At 37.0% G+C, this 16784-nt stretch overlaps 1 protein-coding gene across 1 annotated transcript; it reads left to right on the plus strand.

Annotated features, from left to right (window-relative positions):
- The first annotated feature begins 280 nt into the window (after positions 1 to 280).
- LOC132851119 (extracellular calcium-sensing receptor-like) lies at positions 281 to 15742 on the plus strand. The gene is made up of 7 exons (XM_060877756.1): positions 281 to 288; positions 12433 to 12594; positions 12725 to 13013; positions 13333 to 14088; positions 14171 to 14398; positions 14546 to 14666; positions 14829 to 15742. Exons 1-7 carry the CDS (start codon positions 281 to 283, stop codon positions 15740 to 15742), a joined length of 2478 nt encoding a protein of 825 aa, XP_060733739.1.
- Positions 15743 to 16784: the final 1042 nt, after the last annotated feature.

Consider the following 16784-nt stretch of genomic DNA (forward strand, 5'->3'; position numbering starts at 1 on the left):
ATTGTATAAAAGGTGTATCACAGCAGGTGTTACAGAGCATTTTGAAGGAGGTTTGTCTTATTTAAACCTTTATTATTTTAATAAACCTTATTAAATTCTTTTTGCTCTTAATTGTTAAAGTGAGAGGTATCACCATGGTGAGATGCAAAAAGCTCTCTGAAGCCTTTAGAAAGAAGATTGTTGTTGATGCTTATGAGTCTGGTAAGGTAAGGGGTATAAAAGACATTCCACTGTATGGAAAATCATTTACAAGTGGAAAACATTTAAAGCAACTGTCAGCATGGCCAGGTCAGGACATCCAAGTAAATTGAACCCAAGAGCAGACTGCAAGATGCTTAATGAAGTCTCCAAAAACCCTTAAATATCATCACGGGACCTACAGCAAGCTCTTGCTACAGTTGTTGTCAAAGTGCATGAATCTACAATCAGAAAGAGACTGAACAACTTTATCATGAGAGGAAACCTTATGAAGACTTTTGGAATAATGTGCTTTGGACAGATGAGTCTAAAACTGAATTATTTGACCCCCATACAGTACCAACTGTGAAACATGGAGTTGGAAGTGTACTGTAATGGTTTGGGGATGCTTTGCTGCAGCAGGACCTGGACAGCTCATTATCAGAGTATCCATTGTGAATTCTACATTGTATCAGAAGGTGTTTGAGGACATGTGAGACCATCTGTCAAAAAACTGAAGCTGAAGAGGAACTGAGCCTTGCAACATGACAATGACCTACAACATAGCAGTAAATCCACCAAGGACTCGCTGAAACGTAAAAAACAGAGAATTCTGGAATAGTCTAATTAAATCCCAGATCTAAATCCTATTGAGATCCTGTGTGGTGATTTGAAGCAAGCAAATGTGCATGCAAGAAACCCCTCAAACATCACACAGGTGAAAGAATCCCGCATCAAGGAGTAAGGGAAACTTCCCTTCCAGTTGATGTCAGAAACTGGTAGATGGCTAAAAGAAACATGTCACTGAGGTTATTTCAGCCAAATAGGAAAACACTAGCTATTAGGGCACAGGGTGTCGTATCTCTTTCCATTTTTTTGTTGTTTACATGCAATTACATCACTTTCATCTAGAGGTACAAATTAAAACATGATCAGAAATAGTCATGTTAACATTTCTAAATAAAGGACTGAATATTTAACGGAGTGTCCTAATTTATTCACATGACTGTATGCATGAAGATGAGACACATCATAATTGTAGGCACTTGAACATTAATGTGAATGGTCAGTAAGGAAAGATTGACAGAAAGCCTAATGACTCAGAGATCAGGAGCTGTGTTTGTGTTTGCACTGCCTAACCCTAGGCTTACTCATTAGGGTATTTAGGTATTCAGATTAATACCTCATTACAGGCTGTTTAGTGACGTTGGGATTGTTTTAAATTTGTAAACCCTGTGGGTTTTCTTAATGCAGAAAGATTGAGAATAATGGCACATTGTATTTCTGGCTCCAGGCTATTTTCCTTACTTAGGCCTCTTTAATATCAGCAGGAGATTGGTGTATGTAAATACAGTCATGATGAGCTCTCCTAGGATCAGTCTGGGGGAAAACATAGTACTGGGTATAAAGCTTTGACAAAATATAGTCAATATGAAAATAAGATTTTGGTTTAAAACAAAAAAATACAAACAGTAAACAAACAAATATTTTATTATTATTTTATTATTATGTTGGCTTTTTAGAAGCCAACATTCTGTTTTCCTATTTAAGCTTAGACAAAAATTTATAAAATTTAATGCGGCCTAGGGCTTTCGAGCCACATGCACCAAATTCAGATATGTTGTAGACCCTGGTCTAATGTTTGTTGCTATTACTTTTCTAAGCGATCCGAGTACCGGTACTTCTGGTCCCGGGTCTCAAAGTGGTCTTTTTTCCCCATAGACTCCCATTATAAAATTTGGAGGTTTATAACTCGGCAAGCTTTCGAACTATCTACACCAAACTCGGCCAGCTCCTTTAGGGTGATACTCTGAACAAACTTTTAAATTGGTGTACCGACTGGCCTTTCGGTTGTCCCGCAGCCCCGCCTCCAATATATGCAAAATCAAAAAACTTTTTACAACATGGGCATGTGATATATCAAAACACTCAGCCCAATGAGGGGAACGTCCTCAGGAGTATTCGGATGACGTCACATGCTCATCTCCACTTGCCTCCAAATGTTTTGTCACCCTATCTTTCTGTCCACTTGCCTCCAAAAGTAACACTGACCCTTATGTCCACTCACCTCCAAAAAGCACCGTCCTTTGCGAATACTTGCCTCGTCAAAGCCAACATCAAAGTTTGTCGCAACGAACTTTACAAATCTAGTTTAAAATAATAATCTATGTATATATATATATATATATATATATATATATATATATATATATATATATATATATATATATATATATATATATGTACACAGTACTGTGCAAAAGTTTTAGGCAGGTGTGAAAAAATGCTGTAAACAAAGAATACTTTCAGAAATATAAATAATGAGTGTTTATTTCTGTCAATTTACAAAGTGCGTAAACAAAAGAAAAATCTAAATCAAATCAATATTTGGTGTTATTTTTTTTTGCCTTCAAACCAGCATGAAGCGATGGCACGACCCCCACAGAGCCCTGATCTCAACATCATCGAGTGTGTCTGGGATTACATGAAGAGACAGAAGGATGTGAGAAAGCCGACATCCACAGAAGATCTGCGGTTAGTTCTCCAAGATGTTTGGAACAACCTACCAGCCAAGTTCCTTCAAAAACTGTGTGCAAGTGTACCTAGAAGAATTGCTGCTGTTTTGAAGGCAAATGGCGGTCACACCAAATATTGATTTGATTTAGATTTCTCTTTTATTCATTCACTGCATTTTGTTCATTTATGAAAATAAATGTTTAACACTTCCATTTTTGAAAGCATTCTTTGTTTACAGCATTTTTTCACACCTGCCTAAAACTTTTGCACAGTACTGTATATATATATATATGATAATTACTGATAATACAGAACATGAGTATTTTCAGCATTTAGCAAACACCCTATTCCAGTGCAACTTCCATATTTATACAATTTGTATACCAATACTGTACCTTAACCACTAGGATACCACATAACACATAGGAGACGTGTGTTTGTTCCTTTGTTCGTGTATTTTAATTCTGCAAGTGCAACATAAAAATCTCTATTCAGTTTTTATGGCGAATAAGGTATAAGTGACGACAACTTAATTTCTTTCTGGCTGTGGTAGAAATTTTTACTCTAGAGATATTTGTAAGGCCTTGTCCTTCTATGCTCTTGACTGGTAGTTGTTGTGACTAGAAATTGTTCTGGCCAGTGGTTGTTGTTGTAGAATATGACAAGGACAGAGGGGACTGGAGACGAGCTGGCGGGACTTAGGCTCATAAACAGCTTCTAGTAGACCTTGGTAAGGACAAGATTAACTTGATCAGGAGGTGAGCAGGCTTTGTGCATTTAAGCCAATGATTGATGATGTTTTCTTTTTCTCTGTGGTTTTTGTTTCAATCATGCATATTAAAGCTTGATGTAATCAATGATCAGGCCCGGCCTTACTCGTGCTCTACGAGGAGTGTTTGGTTCTGTTGCGGAGCCGAACTACCTCGGGTCACGGGGAGCCTGTGCCTATCTCAGGCGTCATCGGGCATAAAGGCAGGATACACCCTGGACGGAGTGCCAACCAATCACAGGGCACACACACACACTCTCATTGACTCACACAATCACACACTACGGACAATTTTCCAGAGATGCCAATCAACCTACCATGCATGTCTTTGGACCGGGGGAGGAAACCGGAGTACCCGGAGGAAACCCCCGAGGCACGTGAAGAACATGCAAACTCCACACACACAAGGCGGAGGTGGGAATCGAACCCCCAACCCTGGAGGTGTGAGGCGAACGTGCTAACCACTAAGCCACCGTGCCCCCCAAACTCAAAACTTAATTTCTTACAACTTACGACAACTTAATTTCTTTCTGGTGATTAAAGTTAATCTATAACCTAGTGTAGAAAGAAAGCAATGCAGACAGTTTGTAAGGTTTTAAACAAACTGGAACAAATATTAACAGGAACAAGTTCACCTCAAATCAGAAGGACTTCATCATGCTTCTGCCCCCAGGAAAGATAAATCCCTGCAATAATTAATGTGTCAGTAACGAACGTTGTTCATTTATCATTATATAACCACAGCAATAGACATTTTTAAGTAATTTGGACTGTAAAAGGTATAAAGAACCCTAGACACTTCATCATGAGGAACCTCCTACATACATTAAGGAGAACAGACTATAGTGTCTGTGGAATAAATATGTATGATATATATATGAACTTTTCTTGGCTATTCAGTCACATGGCCTTGATGTGATAATTGACTCCAGTCTCCTTGGTTGGAGCTCATGTAGATTAAAGTTTTGGATAAATATTAAAAAACTTAAAACTTAAAATTCCCGTTAACCTTCCTGTTGAGGTTTGGGACCCAACAGCTTTCTATTTTATGAACATTTTCCATAAAATGTTACAGGGCTCTGTAGTGTGCATTAGCCTCAAGTTGATTTTTATTGACCTGTATTTACAGAATGAATTTTCTCTCTGTTTTTCTCTGCCTATCTCTATGGGCTTCACCTACACTGTAGCACTTACTGCTTATTCTTTTCATACACAGTCAAAACCATGCTTTGCATTTTCTCATTTGAAATCTCAAAATTCCAGTTAGCCAGTGGACTCGTGCCTTGCTTGTATGGTTGACTGATTATTCTTTGATATAGCATGCACTGTTTATGGCTGTGTCTAATAATTTAGCTGCTTTGTTCTTTGTTCTTGTAAGACAATCTGTGGAAAAGATCCTCAACATTTTGGGGGATTCATATTCTCATGTTTTAATGATAAACTGCAATCAGGTTGGATTTGTTGTGTTGTGGTGTTGAAGAAAATACTGCCTTACATGAGTCACATACTGGAAATATGTTGGCATACTGGCTAAATTCTAGAGGTTTGGAGCAGTATCTCCAATCTGAAGACTCCATATTCTCTGAATGCATTGGAATAGCAAGACGATATGTAGCTCCAAAATAAATGGTCAGAGATAATGCTTCTGTAGGGATCTACTACGTATATACCACTTCTGTAGACTGCTACTGTCCCAGGTGACTGTGCTTTAGAAACAGGATGATGGGATAGCCTTTGTGTTTATGGAACTTGGCAAAGAAGAAGAAGATGAAGAAGAAGCCTTCATGATTACAACACATTACATTACAGCACAATAGAATTCATTTCTTTGCATATCCCAGATTTGGAGTTTGGAGACAGAGCATAGGGTTAGCCATGATGCAGTAAACATGGAGCAGTAAGGGTCAAAAGCTTTGCCTGAGGGCCCAACAGTGGCAACTTGATTATGCTTGAGGCATGAACCCCAATGATTAAATCACTGCCCCATAGGACAAGAACAATGGCCAGCAGGCTTGACGTGGGTTGAGGCATTTGGCGACCACCATCATTTACATTACATTACATTTACATTTACAGCATTTAGCAGACGCCCTTATCCAGAGCGACTTACATTTTATCTCATTTGTTTATACAACTGAGCAATTGAGGGCTAAGGGCCTTGCTCAGGGGCCCAGCAGTGGCAGCTTGGTGGACGTAGGAATCGAACTCACAACCTTCTGATTGGTAGCCCAGCACCTTAACCACTAAACTACCACATCCCCATCAACTCTCTGTTCCCTATGCCATTGTTCTGTTGTGACGCTACATCCCCCATTAATGTCTTAAAGGCATCAAATTCTACCACAACTGCTTTGGATGGACTTAGGTCAGGGGTCGGCAACCCGTGGCTCTGGAGCCGCAAGTGGCTCTTTCATCCCTCTGCTGCGGCTCCCTGTAGATTTGGAAAATAAATATTTAATTTAAATGTATTTTTTTTAGTTTGTTAGTTTTTAAAAAAAAATGAAATTCTAAGATTATGAAGCTCTTGTAACATTAAAATAAACCGTGTTTAATTTTTTAGTCGCTCAAAATACGCGTCATATCCGCCGACTTGTGAAATCTGACACACAGAAGCAGACGCATGTTTGGTTTGCTGCAGCCGGCAAGTTAAAATTTTGATGTCATGAAGAGGACTCAAATAGACATTGGACATTTTATTTGAAAGTAACCTTCAACCCAACGTCTTTTTTGTTAAGGTTAGTTCAAACTGTTCAAAATATTTTTGTTTGCCTGCAGAAATAAAATTTCGTTTACTCGGTAGCAGTTCACTGATTTCATAAATGCAACACACTACAGTTTTTTCTATACTTTCCATAAAGGCAAAAAAACGATATATGTGGCTGTTATCTTCATTTTAGTTGTCAAAAGGGTTTTGTGGCTCCCTGTGTTTTTTTTTCCTGTGGGAAACGGGTCCAAATGGCTCTTTGAGTGTTTAAGGTTGCCGACCCCTGACTTAGGTGCTTGAGGATTTGTGCAGTGGTGAATGCCTGCAAGTTTATTGAAGGCCTTATCAGATGCACTGTTCCATGCTATACATTTAGCTCCCTTCTTCAGGAGTGACCTCAAGTGGTGTGCAAAAGAGCTACAGCCACAAATGAAGCCCATTACACTTCTCTTTGTGGCCAGAGGTGGTTCTGAATGCTGTCTTCCCCTCATCATCTCAGACACAAACTGCTGTATGGGTCTAGCTTGGTGAACACTTGGACTATGCACAGTTATTCACAGTTATTCACATATTATTCAATATGGCAGCAGATACTGGTAGTTTTTCTGAGATGTGATCGAGTCCTAGATAATCTCTGCATGGTTGCAGGCCACCCACTTCTTTCTTCACAAAGAAGAAGCCAGCCAAGTCGGGAGGCAAGGATGGATAGATTTACCGCTCTTGTAAAGTTTCCTGGATATATTCCTTCATGGGAGTAAAATTCATGACACAGGGACAAAAAAGGTTCTCTTCCTCCCTCCACTAACAGTCTCTGCTTAAAAAAGTATTTAATTGACTTCCTGTCTGCATTTGGGCAAAATCTAGGCCTTTACCAGGTCTGCTGACAAGAAAATGACAGTGTACAATTTACTCATCTTATATAGTACAAGCTAACAACTTGATCAGGTTAACTAAAAGTTAAAATGAGCTTCTATACACCTAGAAACTTAATTCTAATTTATAAATAAATACTCAGATTTATTGTTTTTGCAGCAATAAACACCTTGACCACTACATATACAGTATTTATAACATACAAAAAAAATAATTTCTGTAGTATTTTACAATCTAAATTATATATATTCTTCATGGTTGTATGTTTTATACAACTGACATTATTATTATTATTATTATTATTATTATTATTATTATTATTATTAGTAGTAGTAGTAGTAGTAGTAGTAGTAGTATGTTTCTTCTAAAATATGATGGAACTAATTAAATTAAGGTCAGTAATCTGCTCTTGATCAAATTGTACTGATTTTTACATTAGCACTGATAAATCAAATACATGATGTTAATACATTTAACATCAATTTATATGATTATTACCTGTTATTACTTGTTCTGTGTATGGAATTGACAAGTGTCAAGCCATACCGTACCGGATACGTACCGTACAGTATAAGATCGACAACAGAAGGAGAGGAAGTGCTTTCAAGTGTTTGAGTAAAATTTAATGCTTTACACTAGTTTGTTGAATAAAGTAATATCAATGAGGTGATTTATCTTGCTTGTGCTTTCATATTCATGCAAGCAGAAGGACCCACATGTGCAAACCAGATTCTGGTTTATAATTCTGAACATATGCCTAAACTAAATAATATTTACTGCTGTTTGTTAACTGACCTGTAAGAAAGTGATCCAGAGACAGATTCACAGCATCCAACATATCAGTAACATATCAGGGCTTTAATTATATTAAATAACATAATATATTTAACTGTAAAGTTATTGAAAATTCTTCTTCAAGCTGAAGACTCATTTGATTCAAGACTGACGCAATATTATTGTTATTGTTTCCCTGAATTGATTTCAAAACAAATTCTAATAAAATCAATTGGCATGAACCAAAGGGGTGAATAATTAAAAAACAAACTAAAGCTGCTCCCTTTGTCTCTAGTGTGCAAGTGACAGCTCCAGGCTGATAAAAACAAACACATGTCTAATCCCGAGAGCTGAGTTATAATGTTAATTCACTCATGCACAAGGCTCCTGTTGTCAGGATTTGTTTCAGTTTTTAATTAGCACATGCCCAAAGATATGGTTTAATTGGAGGTGAGGAACATGAAGCAGCTGAAGGAGTTTCAGCAGAGAAGTGGCAGCTCAGACTGATGACTTCTGCCCTGTCCTGAGGGGAGGTGGCAGGTGTGGTGCAACTTGTTAGACATGTACCAACAGGTAACTGTTTCCAAATCAAAACTGTATCCAAAGGCTTTGTTTTATTATGGATGTTGCGTCATAATTAATTATCTACACTGTGTTAAACACAAGCGAATGAGTGATGAGGACAGCAGGTGATACACAGTGGATTATTCTTTTTGGTCAAAACATGATTAAAAAATAAACAACCCTTTCATCGTGACAGGTTTTAACATGCTGGAAAGCATTTGTAATTATTTCAACTTGAATGACTTTATACCTAAAACACCTGGTTCATGTTTAATACACTCATCATGGTGTCCATCACGAATCTCAACAGCAGATAACAGAAATGCAGAAATGCTCTAAAATCTTCTCTTGCCTAACATCTTATCTTTTATTAATAATCCTGTACTTTTATCCCAGCTACTGTACTATAATATTCCGATTGAAATGATCAGGGCCATAAAAAACGAATGAATTCATTATATAATGAAACAAAATTGTATTTGTTGCTGTATGATGCAACAAATTTTAACTATGCGTATGTCCATATAACTATGCGCATATAACTCATTGTGTGCACCTTATAAAATAAAGTAAAAAGACTTTACTGATTTTTTCACTCTTTTTTTTCCCTCCACATAAAAATCCTCCCTTAAAGGGTCAGGTGTTATAGTATATAACACTGATGGAAACTTTATATCACCATGTATTGAAAACAAACCACTGATTATTTTGTATAAATTCATGGATGTAAATTCATTACATAACTTTTCTATAAAATCTTTAAAACTTGCACTAATGTAAGTAATGATTGTATTTAGTGCTTGCTGTCATGAAGGCCCAGCAGCATGTACCACAGGCTTAAGGCACAAATACTTAACAGATACCTTTAATGGGATGAATGTTAGAGATAAATAGTCATTTCACTTTATTGGAGCTAATGCCAATTTTAATTACAAACCAGTAATATATTACCAAATAACACAAGAAATTAAATTGTGGATCAAATCTGTGTGTCACTGATTTGGGCCTGACACACTCAAACCTAGAAGTTATAAAAACAGCAGATTAATGTAATTAATGTAACCAGTTACATTAATTTGGAAATAAATAAAATACATTATTATTATTATTATTATTATTATTATTATTATTATTATTATTATTATTATTATTATTTTGTAGAAATACAAAGATAAGGTTAAAGAAAATTGTGCTTTAGGTGATGACTTAAGGGAGACAGTACAGATGAAATGATGCAATACAAAGAGAGGTGGAGTCTGTAGGGATTTGGGGTGACAAGTTAGAACTTGAAAACAAACTGACAAAACAGGAACCTTGCCACTCACCTGGAAGGCAGTCTGATAGGCGGCCACCAAACACGATAATCACAAATAACAATCATATTAATTAACCCCTCTGCTGTCTGCAACATAATACACTTAATTCTGCATCTTCAGGGATTAACATTTCTCTGAACAACAGTGACACAGCATAAACAGTGTATGATGCAATACACAGTTAAATCAGATATTAAATATAATAATACACATAATGTGCAATTTAACATCTTAATCCTACACACAGGCCTGAATTATAAGAACAAGAATGTACAATTCTCTGTTTATATATTAATACTTTAATATACATGATCTTTCAGAGCAGAAAAACAGGTGACCTTGTGTTTCACTAATAACGATTCAAGTCTAATTATTTTGTGCACTTTGAGGGCCTCCAGTATTCGCATCTAAATAAATTCAAACTGTACAGCAACTATGATAATACAGAAGGTTCTCAAGATTAATTAATTAAAGATTAATTGATAAATTACACTTTAAACATTTCTTATGAAAATCTGTTTCTCATGTTAGCAATTCTGTGCATTTATGCTTGTAATTTACCTCTTTAAGTGTAAAATAAACTCTACAGACCCTTTCAACACAGTTTTTTTTCATTAACATTAATTTAACAGTACTTACAATTATTAAATTAAATATATACTTTTCCACCACTTTAATAGGAACACATGTACACCTGCTCAATTGTTAAGCCAATCAGCCAATCACCTGGCAGCTGTTGCAGATACAAAGCTTCAGTTAAAAATCACAAACATCAAAATTGATAAAAAGAAGTGTGATGTCTTTGATTTGGATCCATTCATGACATGGTTGCTGCTGCCAGAAGGGCTGGTTTACTGATCATTTGAATTTCACACCAACAATAGGCTTACAAATGGTTTACATAGAATAGTGTGAGAGAAAACATTATTGAGCTCCGAGGAAAAATGGCCACATTGCTTCAAGCTGAGAGGAAGGATATGGTAACTCAAATAATCACTCTTTACGAACATGGTGAGTAGAAAAGCATCCCCGCATGCACAAAACTTCTGAATTTGAGGTGGATGGGCTTACAACAAACCATTAACCGACCACACTGTAGTCATTAACCGACCACATTGGTCTTTTTCCAATCTTTGTTGGCTGTGGCATGTGGTAGGTTAGTGATTAAGGTGTTGAATCCTCAAACAGAAAGTCAATAGTTTGAATCCCTGGTCCACTGAGCTGCCCCTGATTAAGGCCCTTAACTCTCAATTGTATATGTAAATGAGATAAAAATGTAAGTTGTTCTGGATAAGGGTGTCAAATGCTGTAAATATATTCCTATTAAAACCATCAAGCACCATTACCCTCCCAATACGGTCCTTTGTTAGAACAGGATAACAGCCAAAACCAAGAACACTATCAGGCCTGTAGGCCAAGTGACTAGATTGGGGGTTCGCCTGGGTGAGCAGCTCAATTTCTCTTTCAATATCTTTTGAAAATCTCTCTTGATTCTATGAGACACATTAAAACAGCCAGCAATTATAGAGCATAATGATAGCATGCTGGAAAGACCACACTGAAGAGGTATACAAATCAAGAGCATATGGAACAATGAAAGAGATAAGGATTGTAGGATTAATGTACGCCTCTTCCAGGATGACCCCATTCACAGAACAGGATGAATTACTGAATGGTTTGAAGATAATGAAAAAAAAAGTTAATCATATGGTCTACAAACTCACTAAATCTCAAACCAGCTAACATGTCAGACAACACGCTACACCAGCAGCACAAAACCAAGGCCACGTTCACACTGCAGGTAAAAGTGGCCGAAATCTGATTTTTTTGGGGTCAAGTGACCAGGTCAGACTTCTTCAGGAGTAGTGTGAACACTCAAATCTAGCCAAGATCTGATTTTTTTCAAATCAGATTCAGACCACTTCCATATGTGGTCCTGAATCAGACCCAAATCTGATTTTTTCCAATGTGGCCGCCTTGTGAACAAGGCGGATTTGATGCGACTTTTACGTCGATCTACATCGACATTCGTCACAATTATGCGCCGGCGAGTACGCACACAAACGTGACTACGCCTACAAAATGTTCAAATAATCAAAAGTTGCCATCGACATCCGAAAATTTTCAAAACACTGCGACTGCGTCTCTGTGCTGCCATTACACAAACATTTAGAAAGAAAACTTTAGCGCAACGGCGTGCTGCGTGTGACGTCATTGTTACTGTTCGTTTGCGCATGCGGGTCAGTTCGAAACAGCAAACAGTTCACACTGGTATCTGATATAGGCCACATTTTAAAAGGTAATGTGAACAGCCAAACAAAAAAATCAGATCTGAGCAAAATATCTGAATTGAGCATTAAGACTTGCAGTGTGAACGTGGCTCAAGTGTCTCTGAAAGTTTGTTACTAATTGCTCCAGTACATTTCCACAGAATTCCTTCACTCATTCCTTCACAGAATTCACCTCTCAGTATGAAGCTCATTTGTGAAATATATAAGTGAAGAAAATTAAATATATCTGAAAAAAAAACAAGTTTTTTTTTTTTAACATCCTGACTCATAATGATGTCACAAAGCTCACAGTTTCTGATTGGTCCAAATGTAATATATTCATATAGGCCATACTCAAAAGAGTTCAGAGTATGTCTATAAAAACTTAAATACTCTCTGTTGAGGATTCATGAAGCCTAGCTGGACAAACTTTGTGATGATTTTCTTTGTATTGTTGCTTTATTTCAGACTGGCAAAAGGGGACAATTGCCATATTTTGGACAACCCAGCATATCCCCTGCTATCTAAAAATGGAGATGTGATAATTGGAGGTTTATTTTCAATACATGGTGATATAAAGCTTCCATTATTGCCATATACTGAGAAACCTGAACATTTAATCTGCACTAGGTTTGTTGCAATGGAAAAGATTTTTATATTGAAAAAAAAAGAAAAACAATGAAAACAAACCCACTGTTTTCCCGTTTACTTACTCCATAATGAAAACTAATTGTATTGTTTTCTTTGGGAATGTCCACAGCTTTAACCTCAGAGAATTTCGGTTTGCTCAGACCATGACTTTTGTAATTGATGAAATCAACAGAAGCAACCGATTGCTCCCAAATATCTCAATTGGTTATAGGATTTATGACAACTGTGGCTCAAGATTATTATCTATGAAAGCAGGCATGGCTTTATTGAACGGTCAGGACATGACAGCAGATGATGGCTGCTCTGGTCCAGCAGCAGTACAAGCCATCATAGGAGAGTCAGAGTCTTCTCCTACCGTAGTACTCACAAGAACTACAGGACCTTTTCAGATCCCAGTGGTAAGGACCAGATATTGGACCAATTAGAAAATAACCTTATTGGGGAATGAAATTACCTTTCTTAAAAATAGCTTGTTAGTTAACCAATAACCTGATAAATTTATAAGAGACTTATCCGTATCAATAGAAAATGCAGAACAAAATCAATTATACTGTACTGCATCCTTAACAGTTATAAAAGGGAAATATGGTGTTACATATTTAAGATGTTCTTAATGGTAGTTTTCACTAATTTAGGATTCTTTAAAAAAAGTAAAAGATAACATAGATCATGTTCTAATAAACATCTTATTTTAAGAAATTATCTTTGTGTTTTCAGATAAGCCATGCTGCCACTTGTGAATGTCTGAGCAACAGAAAAGAGTACCCGTCTTTCTTCAGGACCATAGCGAGTGATTACTACCAAAGTAGAGCTCTGGCATATTTAGTCAAGCACTTTGGCTGGTCTTGGGTGGGAGCTGTGAACAGTGATAATGACTATGGAAACAGTGGAATGGCCATTTTTCTGAACGCAGCCAAAGAGGAGGGAGTATGTGTTGAGTACTCTGAGAAGTTTGACCGCTCAGATCCTGGCAAACTAATGAAAGTGGTGGAAATTATTAAAAAAGGCACAGCCAAAGTAATCATTGTATTTCTTGGCCATGTTGAAATGAATGTTCTAGTAGAAGAACTTATTCTGAAAAATGTCACTGGCTATCAGATGATTGGTGTTGAGGCATGGATCACTGCTGTCAATCTAGTAACTCCAACAAGTTACAATGTACTGATTGGATCTATAGGATTTGATGTGGGAAAATTAAGTATTGCTGGTTTTGCTGATTATGTTATTAAAGAGTTTTGGCAAACTGATATCCCTTGTTTGAACACAGACGGAAACATTTCTCAAAGTGAAAACAACTGCAGCAGATATGAGGAAATCATCCCCTTTAAAAACTACAATGAAGACATACCAGAACTGAGATATGCAAATAACATCTACAGTGCAATTTATGCTGTGGCACATTCTCTACACGGCCTGTTGAGATGCAGAGAGAAACAGAGTTGTGAAAAAGACAAGACAATACAATCATGGCAGGTAACACCAAAACCAAAACCAGAAGGAAAGTTATCAATGTTCTCCTTACATGAATGCCACTGTTCTCTGTTATCCTTTAAAGGTCGTTGAGTCGCTGAAAAAAGTCAATTTCACCACCAAAGCTGGAGAAGAAGTCTGGTTCGACAGCACTGGGGCAACAGCTGCGAAATACGATGTGGTCAACTGGCAAAAAGGATTTGGTGGGGAAGTAGAGTTTAAGGTTGTGGGCTATTATGATGCCTCTCTGCCAGCTGGGCGGCAATTTGTCTTAAATTCTGATAGCATAATTTGGGCTGGAGGGAATACAGAGGTAAATACAAGTTTTTTTTAATCAAATCTAGTCTAAATTAAAATAAATCTAAATCTTGAGATATCATGCTACAAATGTGTAATGCAAAATCTAGTTTTGTCTTTATTTTAATGTATGGTGTCGATCACATGTATTTTGTATTAGAAGCCGAGGTCTGTGTGCAGTGAGAGCTGTCCTCCAGGAACCAGGAAAGCTGCACAGAAAGGAAGGCCTGTCTGCTGCTATGACTGTATACCATGTGCAGAAGGAGAGATCAGTAACCAGACAGGTAATTTCAGCATGATCAAGATTCAAAGACAATTTGTTAGTCATACAAGTTGTTTCTTTCTCTTATTATATAAGATCCAGTTGCTGCACAATAACATCAGTAAATAAAACCAATAAACAATAGTTATTTTCTCTGCTAATCAGAATCATGATTATTTTTCAGATTCAAATAACTGTGAGCAGTGTCCAGGAGAATACTGGTCTAATGCTGAGAGAAATAAATGTGTGTTAAAGGTCATAGAGTTTCTTTCATTTACAGAGGATATGGGGATAATACTGGTATTTTTTTCCTTGCTTGGAGGTACATTAACTGTGTTAGTAGCTATTTTATTTCTAGTAAAAAAGGACACTCCCATTGTTAAAGCCAACAACTCTGAGCTGAGCTTCCTGCTGCTCTTCTCTCTGACTCTGTGCTTTCTCTGTTCACTTACTTTCATTGGAAGGCCCTCTGAGTGGTCCTGTATGCTGCGTCACACAGCGTTTGGGATCACCTTTGTCCTCTGTATCTCCTGTGTTCTGGGGAAAACTGTAGTGGTGTTAATGGCCTTCAGGGCTACACTTCCAGGAAGTAATATCATGAAATGGTTTGGGCCTCTACAGCAGAGACTCAGTGTACTTGCCTTCACCCTCATACAGGTTCTTATCTGTGTAGTTTGGTTAACAGTTTCTCCTCCTTTCCCAAACAAAAACATGAACTACTACAAGGAAAAGATTATATTAGAATGTAGTTTGGGCTCAGCTATAGGTTTCTGGGCTGTGTTGGGGTATATAGGAGTTCTTGCTTTCTTGTGCTTTGTTTTAGCCTTTCTAGCTAGAAAGCTGCCTGATAATTTTAATGAAGCTAAATTCATTACATTCAGCATACTGATATTCTGTGCAGTTTGGATTACTTTTATTCCAGCTTATGTCAGCTCTCCTGGAAAATTCACTGTAGCTGTGGAGATATTTGCTATTCTGGCCTCCAGTTTTGCTCTACTATTCTGTATATTTACACCAAAATGTTATATTATTCTGTTTAAACCTGAACTGAACACAAAGAAAAATATAATGGGGAAAACTGCATCTAAATCCCTTTAAATAAACATACATTTAAATCTACAAACATAAAATTAAAAATATTTTTATTTCTAAATCTTTTTATGCCACTGACAGATATAAGTATGCTATGGATGAAAAACATTAAATTACATAAAATTTTATTAAAAATCATTTTTCGTGTTATTTATGTCTATACAAAGGCATTTGGTATTCAGACATATTTATGTTTGTCAAGAATCAAATATTGGCACTAGTTATTAAATATATGTTCTCAATATAAAAGTCGTTATATGCTGATATTATAAGGCCATGATGCATTCACAATTTAATCCTTATGCTGGCACCCCTACCTACCTTAAACCCTTTTATATAGTATTTTGTTACAAAGTACAAACAATTCTCACACAGTATGAATCATAATTATTAGGAATTATGCTTTTAATACATGTAACTTTCACACCTCTCTTGGATATAACGAGCACAACTATTCACTTTACAAGCGTCAGGGATAAATAACCACATTTCAGAGAGACATTCATGCACAAAATACAGAGAAACAAGGTTAATGAATATCTCTTCTATAGACAAAGACAATGAAGCATTATTGAAGACAACAGAAAAGAGCAGAGTCTACCAGGGTTTGAAAGAGTGACATATTGGTAATTGATGAAAAATACTTCAAAACAAATTCCTGTGACAATGCACTCACCAGGAAAGTAACTCAATATGTGGTCATACAAAGACTATAATCAGAGATAATATTATCAATTAAACTACAGCTGGCAACAATATACTTAACAGTGGTAATGCTCATAAGGGATTGACATCGCTCCGAACAACAGTGGTGCAGTGATGCAGGGACACGGGTCATTGGGAAGTCGTGGCCTAATGGTTAGAGAGTTTGACTCCTTTGTCATCGGTCCTGTTCTTTATCTATATGGACAGGATTTCTAGGCGCAGTCAGGGGCCGGAGGGAGTCCGTTTGGGGACCACAGGATTTCGTCTCTGCTTTTTGCAGATGATGTTGTCCTGTTGGCTTCCTCAAATCAGGACCATCAGCGTGCACTGGGACCGTTTGCAG

The sequence above is a fragment of the Tachysurus vachellii genome, chromosome 9 (assembly GCF_030014155.1).
Source record: "Tachysurus vachellii isolate PV-2020 chromosome 9, HZAU_Pvac_v1, whole genome shotgun sequence".
NCBI classification, from domain to species: domain Eukaryota; kingdom Metazoa; phylum Chordata; class Actinopteri; order Siluriformes; family Bagridae; genus Tachysurus; species Tachysurus vachellii.